The 15,332-nt window shown below is 37.8% G+C and overlaps 1 protein-coding gene across 1 annotated transcript in view; it reads right to left on the bottom strand.

Annotated features, from left to right (window-relative positions):
* Positions 1 to 15,332, bottom strand: part of PKHD1 (PKHD1 ciliary IPT domain containing fibrocystin/polyductin) — a 453,696-nt gene that overhangs the window by 56,896 nt on the left and 381,468 nt on the right. Inside the window, exon 60 of the mRNA XM_036916397.2 lies at positions 1,036 to 2,050. Coding sequence (XP_036772292.2) covers positions 1,036 to 2,050 — 1,015 coding nt within the window. The remainder of the gene's footprint in view (positions 1 to 1,035; positions 2,051 to 15,332) is intronic.

The following is a 15,332-nucleotide window of genomic DNA, read 5'->3' as shown; positions in this document are numbered from 1 at the left end:
CAAACAGTATGCATTTGTGAGATGATTAATTTTATATATGTTTTCTAAGGACTATGGCAAATTTATCTTGCCTTTCATTCTGGGATATCATTTTTGGTTCTGTTGAACCTGCTAAAACTTGGACCTTGAGATTCTAAAAGTATTGACCTCATGACAGATACCTTAGATGAACTTGGGCTGGTCAGTTCATCACTTGGCTAGCACAATCCATAAAACTGAGAGCAATTTACACTTTCCTTCCTTACCGTGTGCTTCATATACTTCATTTGCTAAAGTCAGGGAAATATTCAGATAAGTTTATCTCTGAAATGTGTATTGAACAGGAATCCGATAAAAGACTTCCAAATACAAGCTTGTATGGTCAAGAATAACATAGCACAAAGGATACTGCAGGTCTGGGTCATGAACCGAGTTGGCAGAAGTGGGGCTCCTGCCTCACACAACTTGACAAAGGCATCCTTTCAGGGTCATAATCCCAGGTTAGACAAAACCCAAGCAGGGTCACTGCTTTAGCCTAGTAAACTAGTGGTCGTCACTACAAAATTTTCCTGAATTTAAGTCCCTTCCCCATTCCCTACAGGCAGATTTTATCATCTCCTTCAGTACTCAAGCTTTAGCTCATAGCTCTATGGGACTGTGATAGGTAGTGTTTTTGTCCCCAAAGGCAAAGAGCCTATCTGTTCACCTTAGCAACCCCAGCATCTAGCCTACTGCTTAAATTCATTACATGAATAAATGAATGAACAAATGAATTGAAAACAAGTTGCTCCAGAAAAATCTCTTCATCCATGCTTTTCACTTTAAGTTACCAAAAATGACATCTTCAGTCACCCAGGAAATAGAATAATCATGAAGAATATAGACTTAATAAAGAATTTTAAAATTGAGAATATAAGTCTTTAAACAGCTTTTCAAGTTTTTATTCTTATCCTGAGAAGCAGATAGGTTATATGACTCAGTGTAAGTAGATTGATATTTGCAATATTCACCCAAGAAATCAGGTCTCATTTGGATGTCATTATAATTAGTACTTACCCATAGCCAGTGTCTCCCTTTGATTGAGTCACCAGTAAGGCCCCAATAGTCACATTCAGAACATTCTCTAGCATTCCAGTCTGTTGCGCAGTGATAACTAGGTGAGCTAAATTCTGTAATTTGTTGCTTGATAAGGATGGAATCAGTCCAGTCCTCCTCAGTGTTGGCAGATCACCAACTTCAATGACCATCACTTTTGAGATAGTTTCCATAGTGGTTGGTGGTGGGACCCCATATGAGCTCATTTCTGTCATAAGAGGTCTACGTTGACCAACTCTGTAATGACGGGCACATGTCACAGTTGGGCAATTGAGCTTTCTCTTCGCTCTACTGTCAGCAATGGCCTTTAAGGTTGCTTCATTGCCAGGCATCTCATGAATAAATCTAATCTGATCTTGTCTAACTTGCAAAAAATCAGTTAGTCTTTCAAGCATCATGAATTCCCAGTCTTTTTCTAGGACTGACAACATGACAGTGAAGGCCAAATGAATGGAAACACCTGAATGTATTTCAATGGACTCCTCTCCTTGTAGAACAACATACAAAAGGTTATCCATGATGCTGAAATAGTTGAAACCCGCAGACTCATCCAGCAATGAGGAAGTTGATTGAACCACAGTGGGTGGAATGAAACTCTCCCCTAAGAAGACATGGGGGCTGTGGAGTTCATGGTAGAATATAGCCAAGAGAAGCTTGGAGGGACTTTTGTTTCCCAGGAGAAAAAAACGCAAAACTTGAGGAGTCTGATCCACAAAGCAGACCTTGGTGATTTCCCTAGTGGGTAAAATGGAATAGAAAGTAGACACAGCCCCTGAAGCCATGCAGGGAGTATTGGTATTGACACTGCTAAAGGTATCAACAAAACCTCTAGTCACAGACACAACTGGATATGACTTTCGCATCGCCCAGGTGGCATCAGCATCATCAAGAATTAAGATCACTTGGTCAGTCTGTTTGCAGATGTAGCCTTGTATCATGGATCGATATGTGCATTTCTGTTCTTCTCTAAATGTACCTATAAAACCAAGGAAGATAAACAAGTGACATGAACTATAATATCGCAAAGATGATTTGTAATCTATCACTCTCATTATCATCTGTGACCTCATGAAACCTTTATTGGACATTTAAGCGTGCTAGATAATGAAAATGCGAAAGAAGTCTTGGGTAAAACATGAAAGGGTATATACACTAAGTAACAGCTCTTTAATGTAATTTGAATATTTGTTACATGATGTATTTATTGAAAGTTAATGCTTCAATAGCTAAGTGTGAAAAGAGTTGAATAAGTAAAATAATTAAGAAAAAGGAATAATCACTAAGGCCTCTGTAATGGAAAAGGAATAAGAGAGAAGGAGGTAATAATATTCAAGTTGATGGGAAGAGAGGTAGATTGAGGGGGTTGTAACAAAGAATTTATGGAGGTATATTAAAATTTAAGAGGTATGTTGCACCAGATTGTGAAAGTCTTTGAATGTCAGATTATATGATTTTCTCATGCTCTCTTTTTCACAAACATGAAAAATAAAGAAATACAAGAAGAGAAAAAGAAGAATATGGTAATTTGGGGAATGTTGTCATTATATAGAGCTTACATTGAGGATGACCAGGGCTAATGAAAACATTTAAAGAAACAGCATTATCCATTATTCCCACTATTCCTAATCCTCCTGTCTATGAACCTAGAGGAGTTCTTGTGATGAATCCACAGAGATACATTTTATCTTCCAACAAACAAAGAGTTTCTTTGATTTAAAATTTATATTCATAGTATTGTCTTGTAATGTTTTTATGATATTTTAATTTGCCTTTAAATACAAGTTCATCAAGTGAGTCTAAGGACTGGCACACAACAAAACTCAAATTTTACTAATGTACAATGCACTGCATTTGAGTATGATCCAGCCTCTCCTATATCCTTCCTTTCACACAGTTAAGATTAGGAATCTGGGCCCAAACCGCCTGTCATGGCAATAAATTTCATTACCCAACTTCCAGGAGTAGGGCACCTGATTTACTTGTGCCTCAACAATATAGCGACAACAAGAGTGTCAGTATTACAAAGGATATTATAAAATATTTCAAACTGAATAATGAAATTTTAGCACAGCAAAATTTATGGGATGCAGCAAAAACAGTGTTTTGAAGGAAAGTGAGAATGGCAAATGCTCTATTACAGAACAAGAACTATCTGCAAGCCATGTCTATGGCACTAACTTACATATTTAGAAAAAGAGCAAAGCAAACCTGAAGTAAGAAAAAAAAAAAAATGGGAACAGTAGAAATCAGTGAAATAGAAAAAAACCAAAAAACCCAGAGAATGTGAACAAAGCTAAAATTTGATTCTTAGAAAATGTCAACAAATTGAACTCACTAGACTGATCAAGATAAAAAGATAAAAAGCAGAAATCGTTAATATCAAGGATGAAAGGATTACAACTACAGTTCCTAGAGACAAAGGTGAAGAAACCGACAAACTTTATTCCAACAAATTCAACAACTTTGATAAAATACACAAATTCCTTAAAAACTGACCCAAGATAAAAAAAAAAATTCAAATTGCTCTAAGTCTCTTCAAGAACTTGAATTCACTACATTGAACACCAAATTATTAATCTAAATAGGGATTTAATTATCAAATATAAAAGAATGGTCACTTTTACATAGTGTGTTTTCTCCCTATGGTCATGTAATATGAAAATGCTCATGTTAAATCAAGAATCATCTTCAAAAGCACGGCACCACTATGAAGAGATTTAATTGCATGATCTTAACAGCCATGGAAATTGTGCTTTGAGACCAATATCTACTACGGATACATTCTTTTCAAGTGAGATAGGTGGACTACCCTCATGGAAAAATCCTTAAATCACTCTGGCTCCCCTTTTCTAAATTTTATAGCACACTCTCCTTTTTATACCCTTTTCCCCCAGCCATTTTGATGCAACTGATTAATCGTTCACATCCCACCAAGCTTTATAGATCTCTAGCTTTGTTCTTCCTGCTTCTTATTCAGGAGACAAATGTTTTTTAAAGTCATCTCTATAGGTTGCTACGTTCTTGTAATTCTCCCTAAATAAAATGGTTACTCTTTTAGTCCATATGATTGACAATCATCCCTGCTACTAACCATGTGTACTTTGATAAATTCTATAAACTTACTAGGCATCAGTGTCTTTAAGGATTATTTCTCAAAGCCAGGGACTATATCTTGTATTTAAATTACCACAGAGCTTAATACCTTACCTCAAACCTCTTAATATGTACTACTTGACTGATACGTAATGTCCTTTTCAAAACTCCTATTCCTCAAATAATTTGTATCTGTTCTTTCCAGATGTCTTGTTATAAGATTATTTTATAGTTTGAATACATTTTAAACCAACTTATCATGGCAATAATAATAGCATACACTATAAAAATTTATTGTGAGAATTATCCTCTCACTTGATGCTAATACATGATAGCTCAATACTGTGAGAAATCCAACTTTTTCACAGGAGACTACAACATTGAAATGATGGCTGATTACGTTTCTGTGAATTTTCTTCTGTTCTTGAATCACATAACTGATTTGTCCACAGAAAGGTTCTGTTGTCCCAAAGCATTTTTTTCCTGACTCATTCATTAATTAATACACATGTAGGAACATGAGCTTTTCTTTCATTACTTTTATTCCTGATAGCAGGTGCCTTCCAAGTCTAAAATAACAAAAATGGGCTGTTTATAATGTGATTCAAATGTTTTTTTGAAATAATAAAGTATAGGAAACTACAGTAGTATAATGCACATTTTCACTGGACACATTCACTGAAAATTGGGGTCCCAGTGATAGAGTTCTTTTCATTTATTCATTTATTTTCATATATTCTTCCCAGAACCTAGTCCACAAAGAAGGCTGACCTCCAAGTCATCTCTGGGGTCAGGATCCAAAGCTCCCTACTCCCTTATTCAGCTGTGACACTGGATGGAGCAGAGTATGCCTGAGTACCCATGTTGGAGGGGGGGGTCTTGAGAAGAACAGAAGGGAGAAGCAAAATTGGTTTGGATCAGAAAGGGTCAGAGAAGTTTTGAGTGTGAGAGTTTGAGAGGGTACAATCTCTGCTGAATGTATGTGTTGCAGAGCATATGTATATCCTGGAAGGTCTAGGAATCAGAACTGCACCCCCATCACCCCTCTACCCCCACCATTGCCCATGAGCAAGCTCAGGAATAAGGTGACAGAGTATGAAAGGTCACTGTCAAATTCCATAACTTCTTGGAATTTTGTATTAGTTGGATTATCAACCCTAGAGACTGATGCAAGGAATTCAGTAAACATTTCTTGGGCTTCTTTGTGTATGCTTAACCTGGTAACAGTAGGAAGATTTTGTTACTAACTATATCACCTCTTTCTTCAATGATAAAGAGTTAGTTGCCTTTTGTTATTATTAAGCACTATGAAGTGATTAGGATTAAAGTGATTAAGTGATTAGGCACATACAGCTACTTAAATGTGTGTCAATTATTTGCTTATTTAAATTTAGCCAGTTACCTTCCTGATTTCAGATTTTCAGGTTAACTAGTGCAATGCAAAATAAATGCAGTTCCTATCCCTAATTTATACCTTTCATATGTTTTAAAAGTCTGTATATGAACATCTTACTATGAAACAAACACTGCATTCTGATTTCTGAGACATTTGGTTGGAGATTTACCACTATGACCTTTATAAATCAATAATTCAAATCTCCTAATTTAAGTAAAAAGAGTTCATGAAACACTAGTCATTATAAAAGCATTCTCTCCAGAATTTCTTTCCCACACCCCCATAAAATGAAGGATGTACCCATTTGATCCAGTGTAAGTATAAAGGATATTTAAATTACTTCTTTGGTACAGCTGTTCTTGACAAAATATAAAACAGGACACTTTATCTCCAAACCATGTATTTTTGATAATTTTTGCTATCCTAGGAATAGCACTGTACAAAAAATCTGTAAGAAACAACATACTAATTATATTTTAAGGTTATCTAGGCTTATGAAAGATACAGTGTTTCTCTAGCCCAGTGTGACTCAAAAGTCAGAGCTGAAGTTTCTCTGACATAGTATTAGAATGGTTGTTGATGGTGACTGGTCTGACCTCTTTGTAAAGGAATTACAGGTGCATTTACCTACTGGGGGAAAAATGGTTTATATAGGGATACATTATTATAGTTAACTAGAAAATCCTTCTTTTATATTAGTTAAATTAGGCAGTTAAAACAGACAAAAACCCAAACATACCCAAGTTAAAACAGACAAAAACCCAAAACAAACCCAAGCCAAAATTATTCCATGAAACAATTATATAGTCATCTCTGGTAGCACAGGCTTCCTTCTGACAGGAATTTCTACCTCAGAGTTTTGACAATAAGGATTCTGTGCAAAGGAAATACCCTTTGTGAGTTGAAAAGTAAGTTCTTCTAAAATAATTAAGACTTAATTTGATTAAAGTAAATCACTCAAGATAAGATTGAGAAAAGTAGCAAATGTGTAACTATGATAGTTCAGAACTTCATAGAATGTACTAGAAAAAAGTCAAGATTGTTGTGTTTAGAGACAAGCTGAAGTTGTGCAGATAAGGCAGAATCCATGAAAAGGAGAGACTGATGGAGGAAATGGATGAACGACAGAGTAAATTCCTTGAGAGGATGAGGAAGAACAGGATCCAGAACACTTTAAAGGCAGAAGGGATGTATAGGTCAAAAGACTCCATTGCTTCCTGAGCAGAAAGAAGAGAGAATGTGTTTGTGCTGGTGGAGGAGGGTGGGAGGCTGAAGGCACTCTCATCTGCTGGGACTTGTGAACCAAAGCAGGTCTTCAAATGAATGTTAAGTGTGAGGGTGTGTGTTGGTTGGGATGAGGGAAGACAGGATGAGTTTTAAATGTTTGTAGATTGAGAAAATGGTATAAAATGGTCATTGTGCGAGAGGGGTGAGCCCAGCCTTTTTGGATTTTAGTGCTTATAACAATGGTGGGGAACAATTTTATAAAAGTAGATACAAAATTGTGAATTCAAAATTAAGAGTAAGAGAGAGTAAATATTAGCTAAGAAAAAAATTACAACATAATTATAAATTTAAACCTCATAAATACTATAAACACGATGAAATCTAGGGAAAAGTAATATTATGAATTAATTACCCAACACATCTGTGCATTACTTTTATCTTGTTTTTTTTGTTGTTGTTGTTGGGCACTTTTGTGTTGCTTCTTTATAGGACAACAATGTTGTCATGTTTTCTACAGAGTGAATAGAAAGATATCTCAGTCTTTCCTTTTGCTTGGATGATCGGCATTTGCAGTTTGGAAGAGCTACTTTCAGTTTACAACTCATGATTGATGATGTATAAATGTTTAGAATCATTGTCAAATATGGGAAATTTCCTAGAAAGTCTTTCTCATGTGTGAGCTGTAATATTTGAATACATTTTCACAGGGTAACTTTAATGACACTGTCTCTTAAAACTGTATTTCACCATCTGTCACGTTCTTCTCATGCCTTAGGGTATTCACACCCCTGTGTGACCTAGGGTCTGGCTCCTGCATGTCACAGCATGGGTAAGCTGACATTGATGCCTAATAAGAACTTTACGTAGACGTAGTAATGAAGCACAAAAACCACAGTATTAAACCCATATCAAATGTATGTCCAACTCAATTTCCCCTTAGCTAGATCCTAAAAATGCTTGTGGTTACTCCATTGTTACCAATCCCATAGTAGTGATGATGGACAATTTAGAGTGGACAAAGAGTTACCTTACATTTTAGTAAAAAAAAAATTTCAATTGTGCAAATTTTACAAAACCATAGGGCCATGCAAACACATTGCTAGGATTCCTTTTGGAATCTTGAAGTGGTCTGTGTGAGTGAAGGCCCTGAAACCTAAACTCGTCACCTTCATAATTTGTGCTGTTGAGAGCAGAGCAACAAATGCCTTAGATAAGATTGCATGTAAGTAAGATGGCCTGGACAAATGGGATGGCTGGTTCACTGAAAGTTGGGTTTCTGCCTGTGACTGAGAAGAAGGGACACAGGGCCACAAGTAGTAAAGATATTTACAGAGAACTAATTATAATGAAGCATAGCACAACTCAGATGTATAAGGAGGGAAATGAAGTGGGGAAGGGGGTCACTTATGCAGTAGTCAACAAAAGGCTTGTGGCATTGGATTTGATGCCACAAGGACTCGAACGAGTGAGCTAGAAAGTCATGAGTCATGATCTTAGAGTAGGATACTTGGGTTTATAATTTTGAAAGTCGGTGGTTATGACAATTCAATGTTGTGACTTCATCAGTGAGTGGTATAGTAGAATAGGGGGGAAAAAAGGCATACTTGAAAAAAAAAAAACAACAAGTACCACTTTTTGAGGACGTTCTCTGTGCCAGGTATTCTCTTGTAGATAACTTGAGCAGTAAGATACTGAGCACACAGACAGACAACGGCCAGACTATATATAAAAATAGAACTCTGATCTACAGTCTGCATTGACCAGACCAAGAAGCTAGCCCATTAGCAGCAGCAGCTAGTCCAGGAAGTCAGATTCTCTCTGCAGCAAACAATCCCTGAAATAACCCCAAACATCCAGTACTTGATTAACAACTGCCAGCTTCCCTTATTTTCCCCCCATTTCCAACTTAGGACCAACCAGAGAAAGCCAAATATGTACTTCTAACCAATCACATAGGATGCCACATTTCTACTTAGCTGGCCTCTGGCTTCCCTATGCCAACAGCCTCCAATCAGGATAGCTCAAGGCTTCCCTTTTTTCCACTATAAAGCTTTCCCACTCTCTCTCTGCCTTCGAATACAAGTGATGGTGCCTAACACCCTTATTATTACAAATTCAGAGTAAATAGCTTTTGCTTGTTTTCATTTGGATGGTCATTTGTTTAGTTCTATAGAAGATGAGTTATTCACCTGGATAAGAGTCTTATCAGAACTAGAATGGAGAAGGAAACAGTGAGCTAGTGCCTGTAGCCTTCAGGGAGTGAAAGGCAATGTCTACTATGTCACTGTAAGACATCACGTGGGGAGAGCAGGTAGTGAAAATAGCTCACCCTCCCAAGAGAAGGGGTTTTATTGAAGGGGTGTGACATAAAGCATGGGTACAGCATGGAGATATGCAGAATCTCAAGATTTGAGGGTGTGACTATTGAGAGGCTTTAAAGGGAGTGGCATCTTTAGAGGATGGCGACCTTCCTGTTGAGGTACAAGGGTTAATGAATTCTCTATGAAAAATAGAGAGGAGTTTGTTGTGCCCAACTACAGAGGCCCAGGGAGCACAAGCACAAGGAGCAAGATTTGGAGAAAGGGAGTAAAGGTTGCATGAGCCCATGAATGAATCGGGAAAGAGATGCATATTCTGGAGAGAGGAGATAGTGTGTCGTGAGAGGCTTGTGGTCGTGAACAAGGTCAGAGACGTGAGAAGCAAAACACACTGGGTCCTTGGGCTCTCTGACAGTGGTATGGAAAATAGAGAACGTCAAAAGGGTCCTGAGGGTTTCACAGTTTGTGTCAATGGGGGACTCCATGTTACTGCCCAAACAGGTTGTAGGTGGCCAGATGGTGGTCATTCCATGATTATTTCAACTAATATATAATGGTTGCTTAAGAGGGCTTCAGCTACAGAAATATCTAACAGGAAGTCCATAGTCTAATGGGAGTGGTACCTGGAAGGGGGCCCGGCTGGAACGGGTTAGAATGACAAAGAGGAAGACTTGACCTCACTACAGGCCGTAAGGTTGGCGGCCTTTCCTTCTCTTTTTCCTTCCTCCCTCCCTTCTGACTTCCCTAACCTCCCTTACCTAAAACTTCCTAATGGTAAGCTGAATTACCCCCCGTTCATAGATAGAAGAATCAACTCACAGCTATTTTGACTCAGGTAATTACTTAGCACTAGAATGAGGACAAGGAGGAAGAGAAAAGCATACTTCTGAACACCTACTTATGCCTCTGGCAAATTAAATGTAACCTGAACAGCTTCCTTTTGGGTTTTATTTAGATGTAGGGTCAGCTGTGAGGACTAATATGGTGAGAGGGGTGCTGTATGCTCAGGAGTTCTCTTTGCACAACCTATTGGAAGGAACTCACCATAGGGTTTGGGGTTATTTTTTAGGTCACATATTTAGTGAGTACCCATTTGCTTTTTTACACGTTACCATTCACCCTTTTTAATATTTTACCATACTATCCTGGAAGTATAAATGTATAGCTATACATTTCACAAAAGTAATATAGTCTAACAATTATCAGCAAGTAATATTAATTATTCAGTTTTATAGCCTAACTTGGAATCCTGGTGTTCATAAATACAACATTTTGTTTCTATTTCTCCAGAATTTACCAGTGACTAAAAGACCGGGTGATTTATCAATATCCTATCATCCAATTACCTATTTCACTGTTAGAGTTAATCAAATTGAGTATTTTAAGTTTGATGGGAGGCAAAAATAAAGCACACATAAGCAATGAATTAGGGCTCCAGAGCTGAAAACGGGCTGTAGTTCTCAACTGGGGAAGAGCATACACGTTAGCCATTCAAGGGAGGGCTGTGCGCACAGGCGTCATAGAGCACTCGCCCAGCCACGGTTGGCAGAAGCCCACAGTGACAGTCCGGCTCCCCTTCTAAACAGCCTTCCATCTTTTCTTCCTCTGAATGTCTTTCCTCCCTGCTTCTCTCCACTGGGGAAGGTTTAGTTCTGAGTAAATGATTCTCTTTCTCACTTGTTTTTGTCTTTTCTTTTCCCACTTCTCCAAATGGCCTTATCTGCCAGTCACAATTTTTGTGGCCTGCAATTCTGATCACTTTTAAATGAAACCCATGCTGGCTTTGGTAATCATAATGTCATTTACGATTTACCACTAAACACGTTTATTCAGTTAGTAGCACACTGGAGAAAGAGAACTCCATATGAACTCACCGTGAAAGGCCTAATCTGATTATTTCCTCATGAAAATCCAGGCAGGGGTGCTTGTAAGAGGGGCTGAGAGAAGAAGGGGGAAAAAAAAAACAAAAACCAAGATCTGGCCACAGCTGACTTTCATAATCAATGTGAATAGATAAGTGACACAGCCTGTCAGGGGCAGCCGCCCAGTCACCCTGGGGCATTCCTCTCAAAAAGGCAAGAGTAGACAGGACTTAATAAATGCTGAGTGACCAGTGAGTATTGGCTTGGCATATGCTATTGCATTCAAGATGGAGGAGAACAGTGATAAACTACAGAAGCTCTTCTCTAAGTGGGGAAATGAGATTAAGCAGGTTGTATTCGTGTGTGCGTGTGTGTGTGTGTGTGGCACACACATGAGTATTTTTAACATCCTACAGTATCCTTGTCCTACAATATGCTCTGTCCACCTTTTCCTAGATGGAAAAACATGGACCTAAAGCCAAGAGGCTAGTTAGGTATGTCTGGTGGACAAGGAGAAAGAAGAGAAGGCGTGTGTGTGTATGTGTGTACATATATACTCAGGTTGCTTCCAGGGCTTTAACAAATATTAACTTTGTGTCAATATTTGTCCTTCCTGTCATGAAATAAGGATTTTCCACCTCATTTCGCGTTTGAAAAGAAAATATGCCAAAGGGGTTGTCTTTCTTTGCTAGGAAAAAAAATTAGAAGAAAAGAAAAAAAAAGAAACAACTTCTATCCTTTATTTAGAAAAATGGTTTGGAAAGAAAGGGAAAAAGTATTGTTAAAATAAATGTTTTGACTCAAAGGCACATAGATTCCCTCCATCTTTCCCTTTTCAACAAAAGAGAAAAATGTATATGTTTAAAATTGAATGAAATACATCAACATTAATGATTTTTTTCCTCGAGGTTAACACCACCATTTCCCTCAATAATTTTCTTTAGCTGTTTTGTGATAGATTTTACAATTCATGGTAGAGTAAAGTATAGGAGATTTTGAAAAAAACAAAATATATAATCATTCTCTTATTTTCAAGAAATGAAAAGAAATCATTTACAATTCTTTTCTGTCAAACAACATTTACACCTCATTATTTCTAATTTAACAAATATAAATGGCCACGGGTCAAATGAAGTGAAGACAGGTTGAATTTATCCCCATTTATATATGTTGTCATAGACCCTCAGGCTATGAGGCGTGAAACTCCAAAATCTCCAAGCTGTGTTCCTAAATACACAAAGGGAGTAACTGGAATCTTAGAAAAAAAATAGTAAAGGAAACATACTTCGGTCATATTAGAGAAAAACTGTCTACTTTTTCAGCATGGAGAGTTCTAGCTAAAAATTGTTTTAAATTTTCAAAAATAGCAGGTGTGTGTTATATTTGGAAAATGAAGATAAATTGCAAGTGATGTTTGTATGCATAACAGATTCAACATAGATGACAGAAATCACAACCTTGCTCATTTTGAGTCTAAAATTAGAGGTCATTAAAGGCTACCGAGTCATTACAATATGCTAGCTCTAGTCATTATAAAAGAGATAAGGTACATATGCTTGTACATATGTTCATACTGCAGAAAGTTAATATTATAAGAAAATGTACTATGGGAAACTTAAAAGTTCATTAAATTTAAAAAATTAATGTATTCGAATTTCAGGTTCTGGAGCTTTAAAATTAAGGCATTTCAAGGTTGGTTTTCATAATTTGTCAGTCAGTGGCGCCTAGGAGCATTGGTTTCTCAGGCATCATTCTTAGTGAGGAAGACAGCACTCTATGAGTTAGAGATTGATGGCAGAGTGGCTTCTAGGGCTTGGGAGTCATGAAGGTAGAAAGGACATGTCCTAGAGGGAAGATGGCTCTAAGGGACGGAAGACATTCGCAGGAATGGGAAACTGCTAGATGAGTAATATATACCTCTGCAGGCATAACGGCAGACAGACTTTCAGAGCTATAGATTACGGGATTTGTCACAATTTCCTGAGCCATCTCACCAAAGTTCTTGAAGTGGGGTCTGTGTACCATGGGAAGATATTTCCAAACTAATCTGAGACAAATGGAAAACCACATAAAACAAACTATTACATGAAGCAAGAATGCACGGAAAACCTTCTGTGAAAAGGCCCTTCTATCTTTACTAAGTCCCTTTGGTGAGAATCTCAAAACATTTGTTCCCTTTTTATAAAAATGTTACTTGGACAGGAAAAAAAATGATCAGGAAATAAAAGTAAATGATGAAAAGACAATGAAATGCGGGAGGAGGGTCAAATATCTATCAAAAACCCCTTCTTCTTAATGAACCATTTTTTCTTTTTTGAATAAAAACAAAAACACCTTATTTTTATCCATGAAAATCCATTCAAATTCCAGAAGATGCTTTTGTACTTTTTATGATGCTGAAATGTCATCATCTCTATTTTGCTTGAAATAAGTGGTTTAGAAAATGTTTTTGTATTTTTGTTATTTTGTTGTTGTATGGTTTGACCTGCAAACATCAGTGGGTATGGTCTCAATTACGATTTTTATTCTCCGACTCCTACATTGAAAACAGCCAAAGCAACTGCAAATTCAGGAAGTACAGCTAAGTGGGAAAGAGATCAGGTTTTCAAGTCAGATTTGCATTCCTTCCTGGCTCTGTCATTTTCTAGCTACAAAACCACAGGTGGGTTACTTGCACTCTCCCTGACTCAGTTTACTCATCTGGAAAAGGGATCGAGCATAGTACCCAATCCACAGTCAGGATTAAATGAGACAGTGTATGTGCAGAATCAGGAACAAACACATGGTAATAAATATAAGCTGCTACATTCGCCATGTTAAAAAAAAAGGAGTAGATTAAAAAATGCTTTGCAGTCTTCTTTTGCCTTTTCTGACACTAGCCTCCTCTCAGACAAATAACATTTGCCTTGTGGTTTGAAACAGCTGAGCACATGCTGCAGGCATTCATAGTGAACCACACTGAAAGAGACAAATTGCAGGAGAAGAAAATGCTAAAATGTGGACATAAGAATGTACATTTTTAGAAAATATGGGCAAGAAAGAAATAAACACACACACATACGTTTATATGTACATGTGCACATGTACACACATGTGTGTCTATAAGCAGGACCCCTATTTTTTCCACAATTCAAAAATAAATAAACAAAAACCTGCAAAAGTCAAGATGATTTCCCCTTTCATCGGATCTTAACTTTTCCCTTCATTCATCTGTAATGCTCTCCCACTCTACCCTTCCCTTTCTCTCCACCATCCTATTGCTGGTTTGCTAGCAAGACTTGCCTGCTATTTGAACAAAGCGATGTTCCTGGGTTAGATTCAAGGCAGGGGCAGCCAATAGCATTCTTTACAAACACAATTCAGGCGCACTCTTTCCCCAGAATGATGAACTTAGCACTTCTCCAGCCCTGGGTTTGAAGCTGCAGCAGTAATTCTGTTGGATGCCGAAACTAAAATAAATGGGACTGTGCCATGCCCGGCTCTGAGCTGTGGCTGTAATGAGATTTGAATGGGAAGCTCCGGACACAATAAATCTGCGCCATATGTGACCATTTCCTGTGTCAGTTCCTTTCTCATAACCAGTGGAGACTTTTTTTTTCCCCTCTCATGACCCCACACCATGACTCTGAAATCTTTCATGGCTGCTTATGGGCCTCAGGCTTTTTACAGCCATTGTATAAATAAATGAATTTGACAGCAAACATCATAACAGTTAGCAGTAATGTGTGTTCACCACAAGTGCCTATACTACTCACTGGAGAAATGGCAGAGGAAACAGCTTGTTTTGTTACCTAAACAAAAGTAGTTTTCGTTTGACAAGTGGTGAAAGAATTAGTCAAATAAACTTGAAATCCACTAGGGCTCATTTTGCCAACTCTCCCTGCCAGTGAAAATGTTCCTAGCTCCTCAGTGCCCATGACTCATAGGAGATCAATTTCCCCCTTTCACTCTGAGATAAAGATCTGGGCTGGGAACATTTTGACTGATTTCATATTAATCTTCTCTGCAAGGCAAGACTGTCATGTATGGGAACTCAGGTACAGCAAAGACTTTCCCAGGAAGCCTGTGGTAGATAAGCCAAGAAGGACCGTTCATGTGGGAAGCAGGAGAGGTGGCAGCAATGACCTGATTCACTGGCCACCTGTTGAGAGCAAACTGAAGCTTATTAAGTGCTTCCTTTTCTTCACATTTCTTGGACTCAAGAAAGAAAACTCTCAACACTAGACAGTTGTCGAAAGAAGGGAGTTAGCATTTTCCCCTTTATCTCCATAGCCCCAATAACATGAAGTTGCCTATTATTTGGTGAATTTGTGGCCCATTTAGATAAGCACAAGAAGAGCATAGATTTTCCTCAGGTATATA

The sequence above is a fragment of the Manis pentadactyla genome, chromosome 16, assembly GCF_030020395.1.
Source record: "Manis pentadactyla isolate mManPen7 chromosome 16, mManPen7.hap1, whole genome shotgun sequence".
Classification (NCBI taxonomy): Eukaryota; Metazoa; Chordata; class Mammalia; order Pholidota; family Manidae; genus Manis; species Manis pentadactyla.
This window is presented reverse-complemented; position numbering and strand designations above follow the sequence as displayed.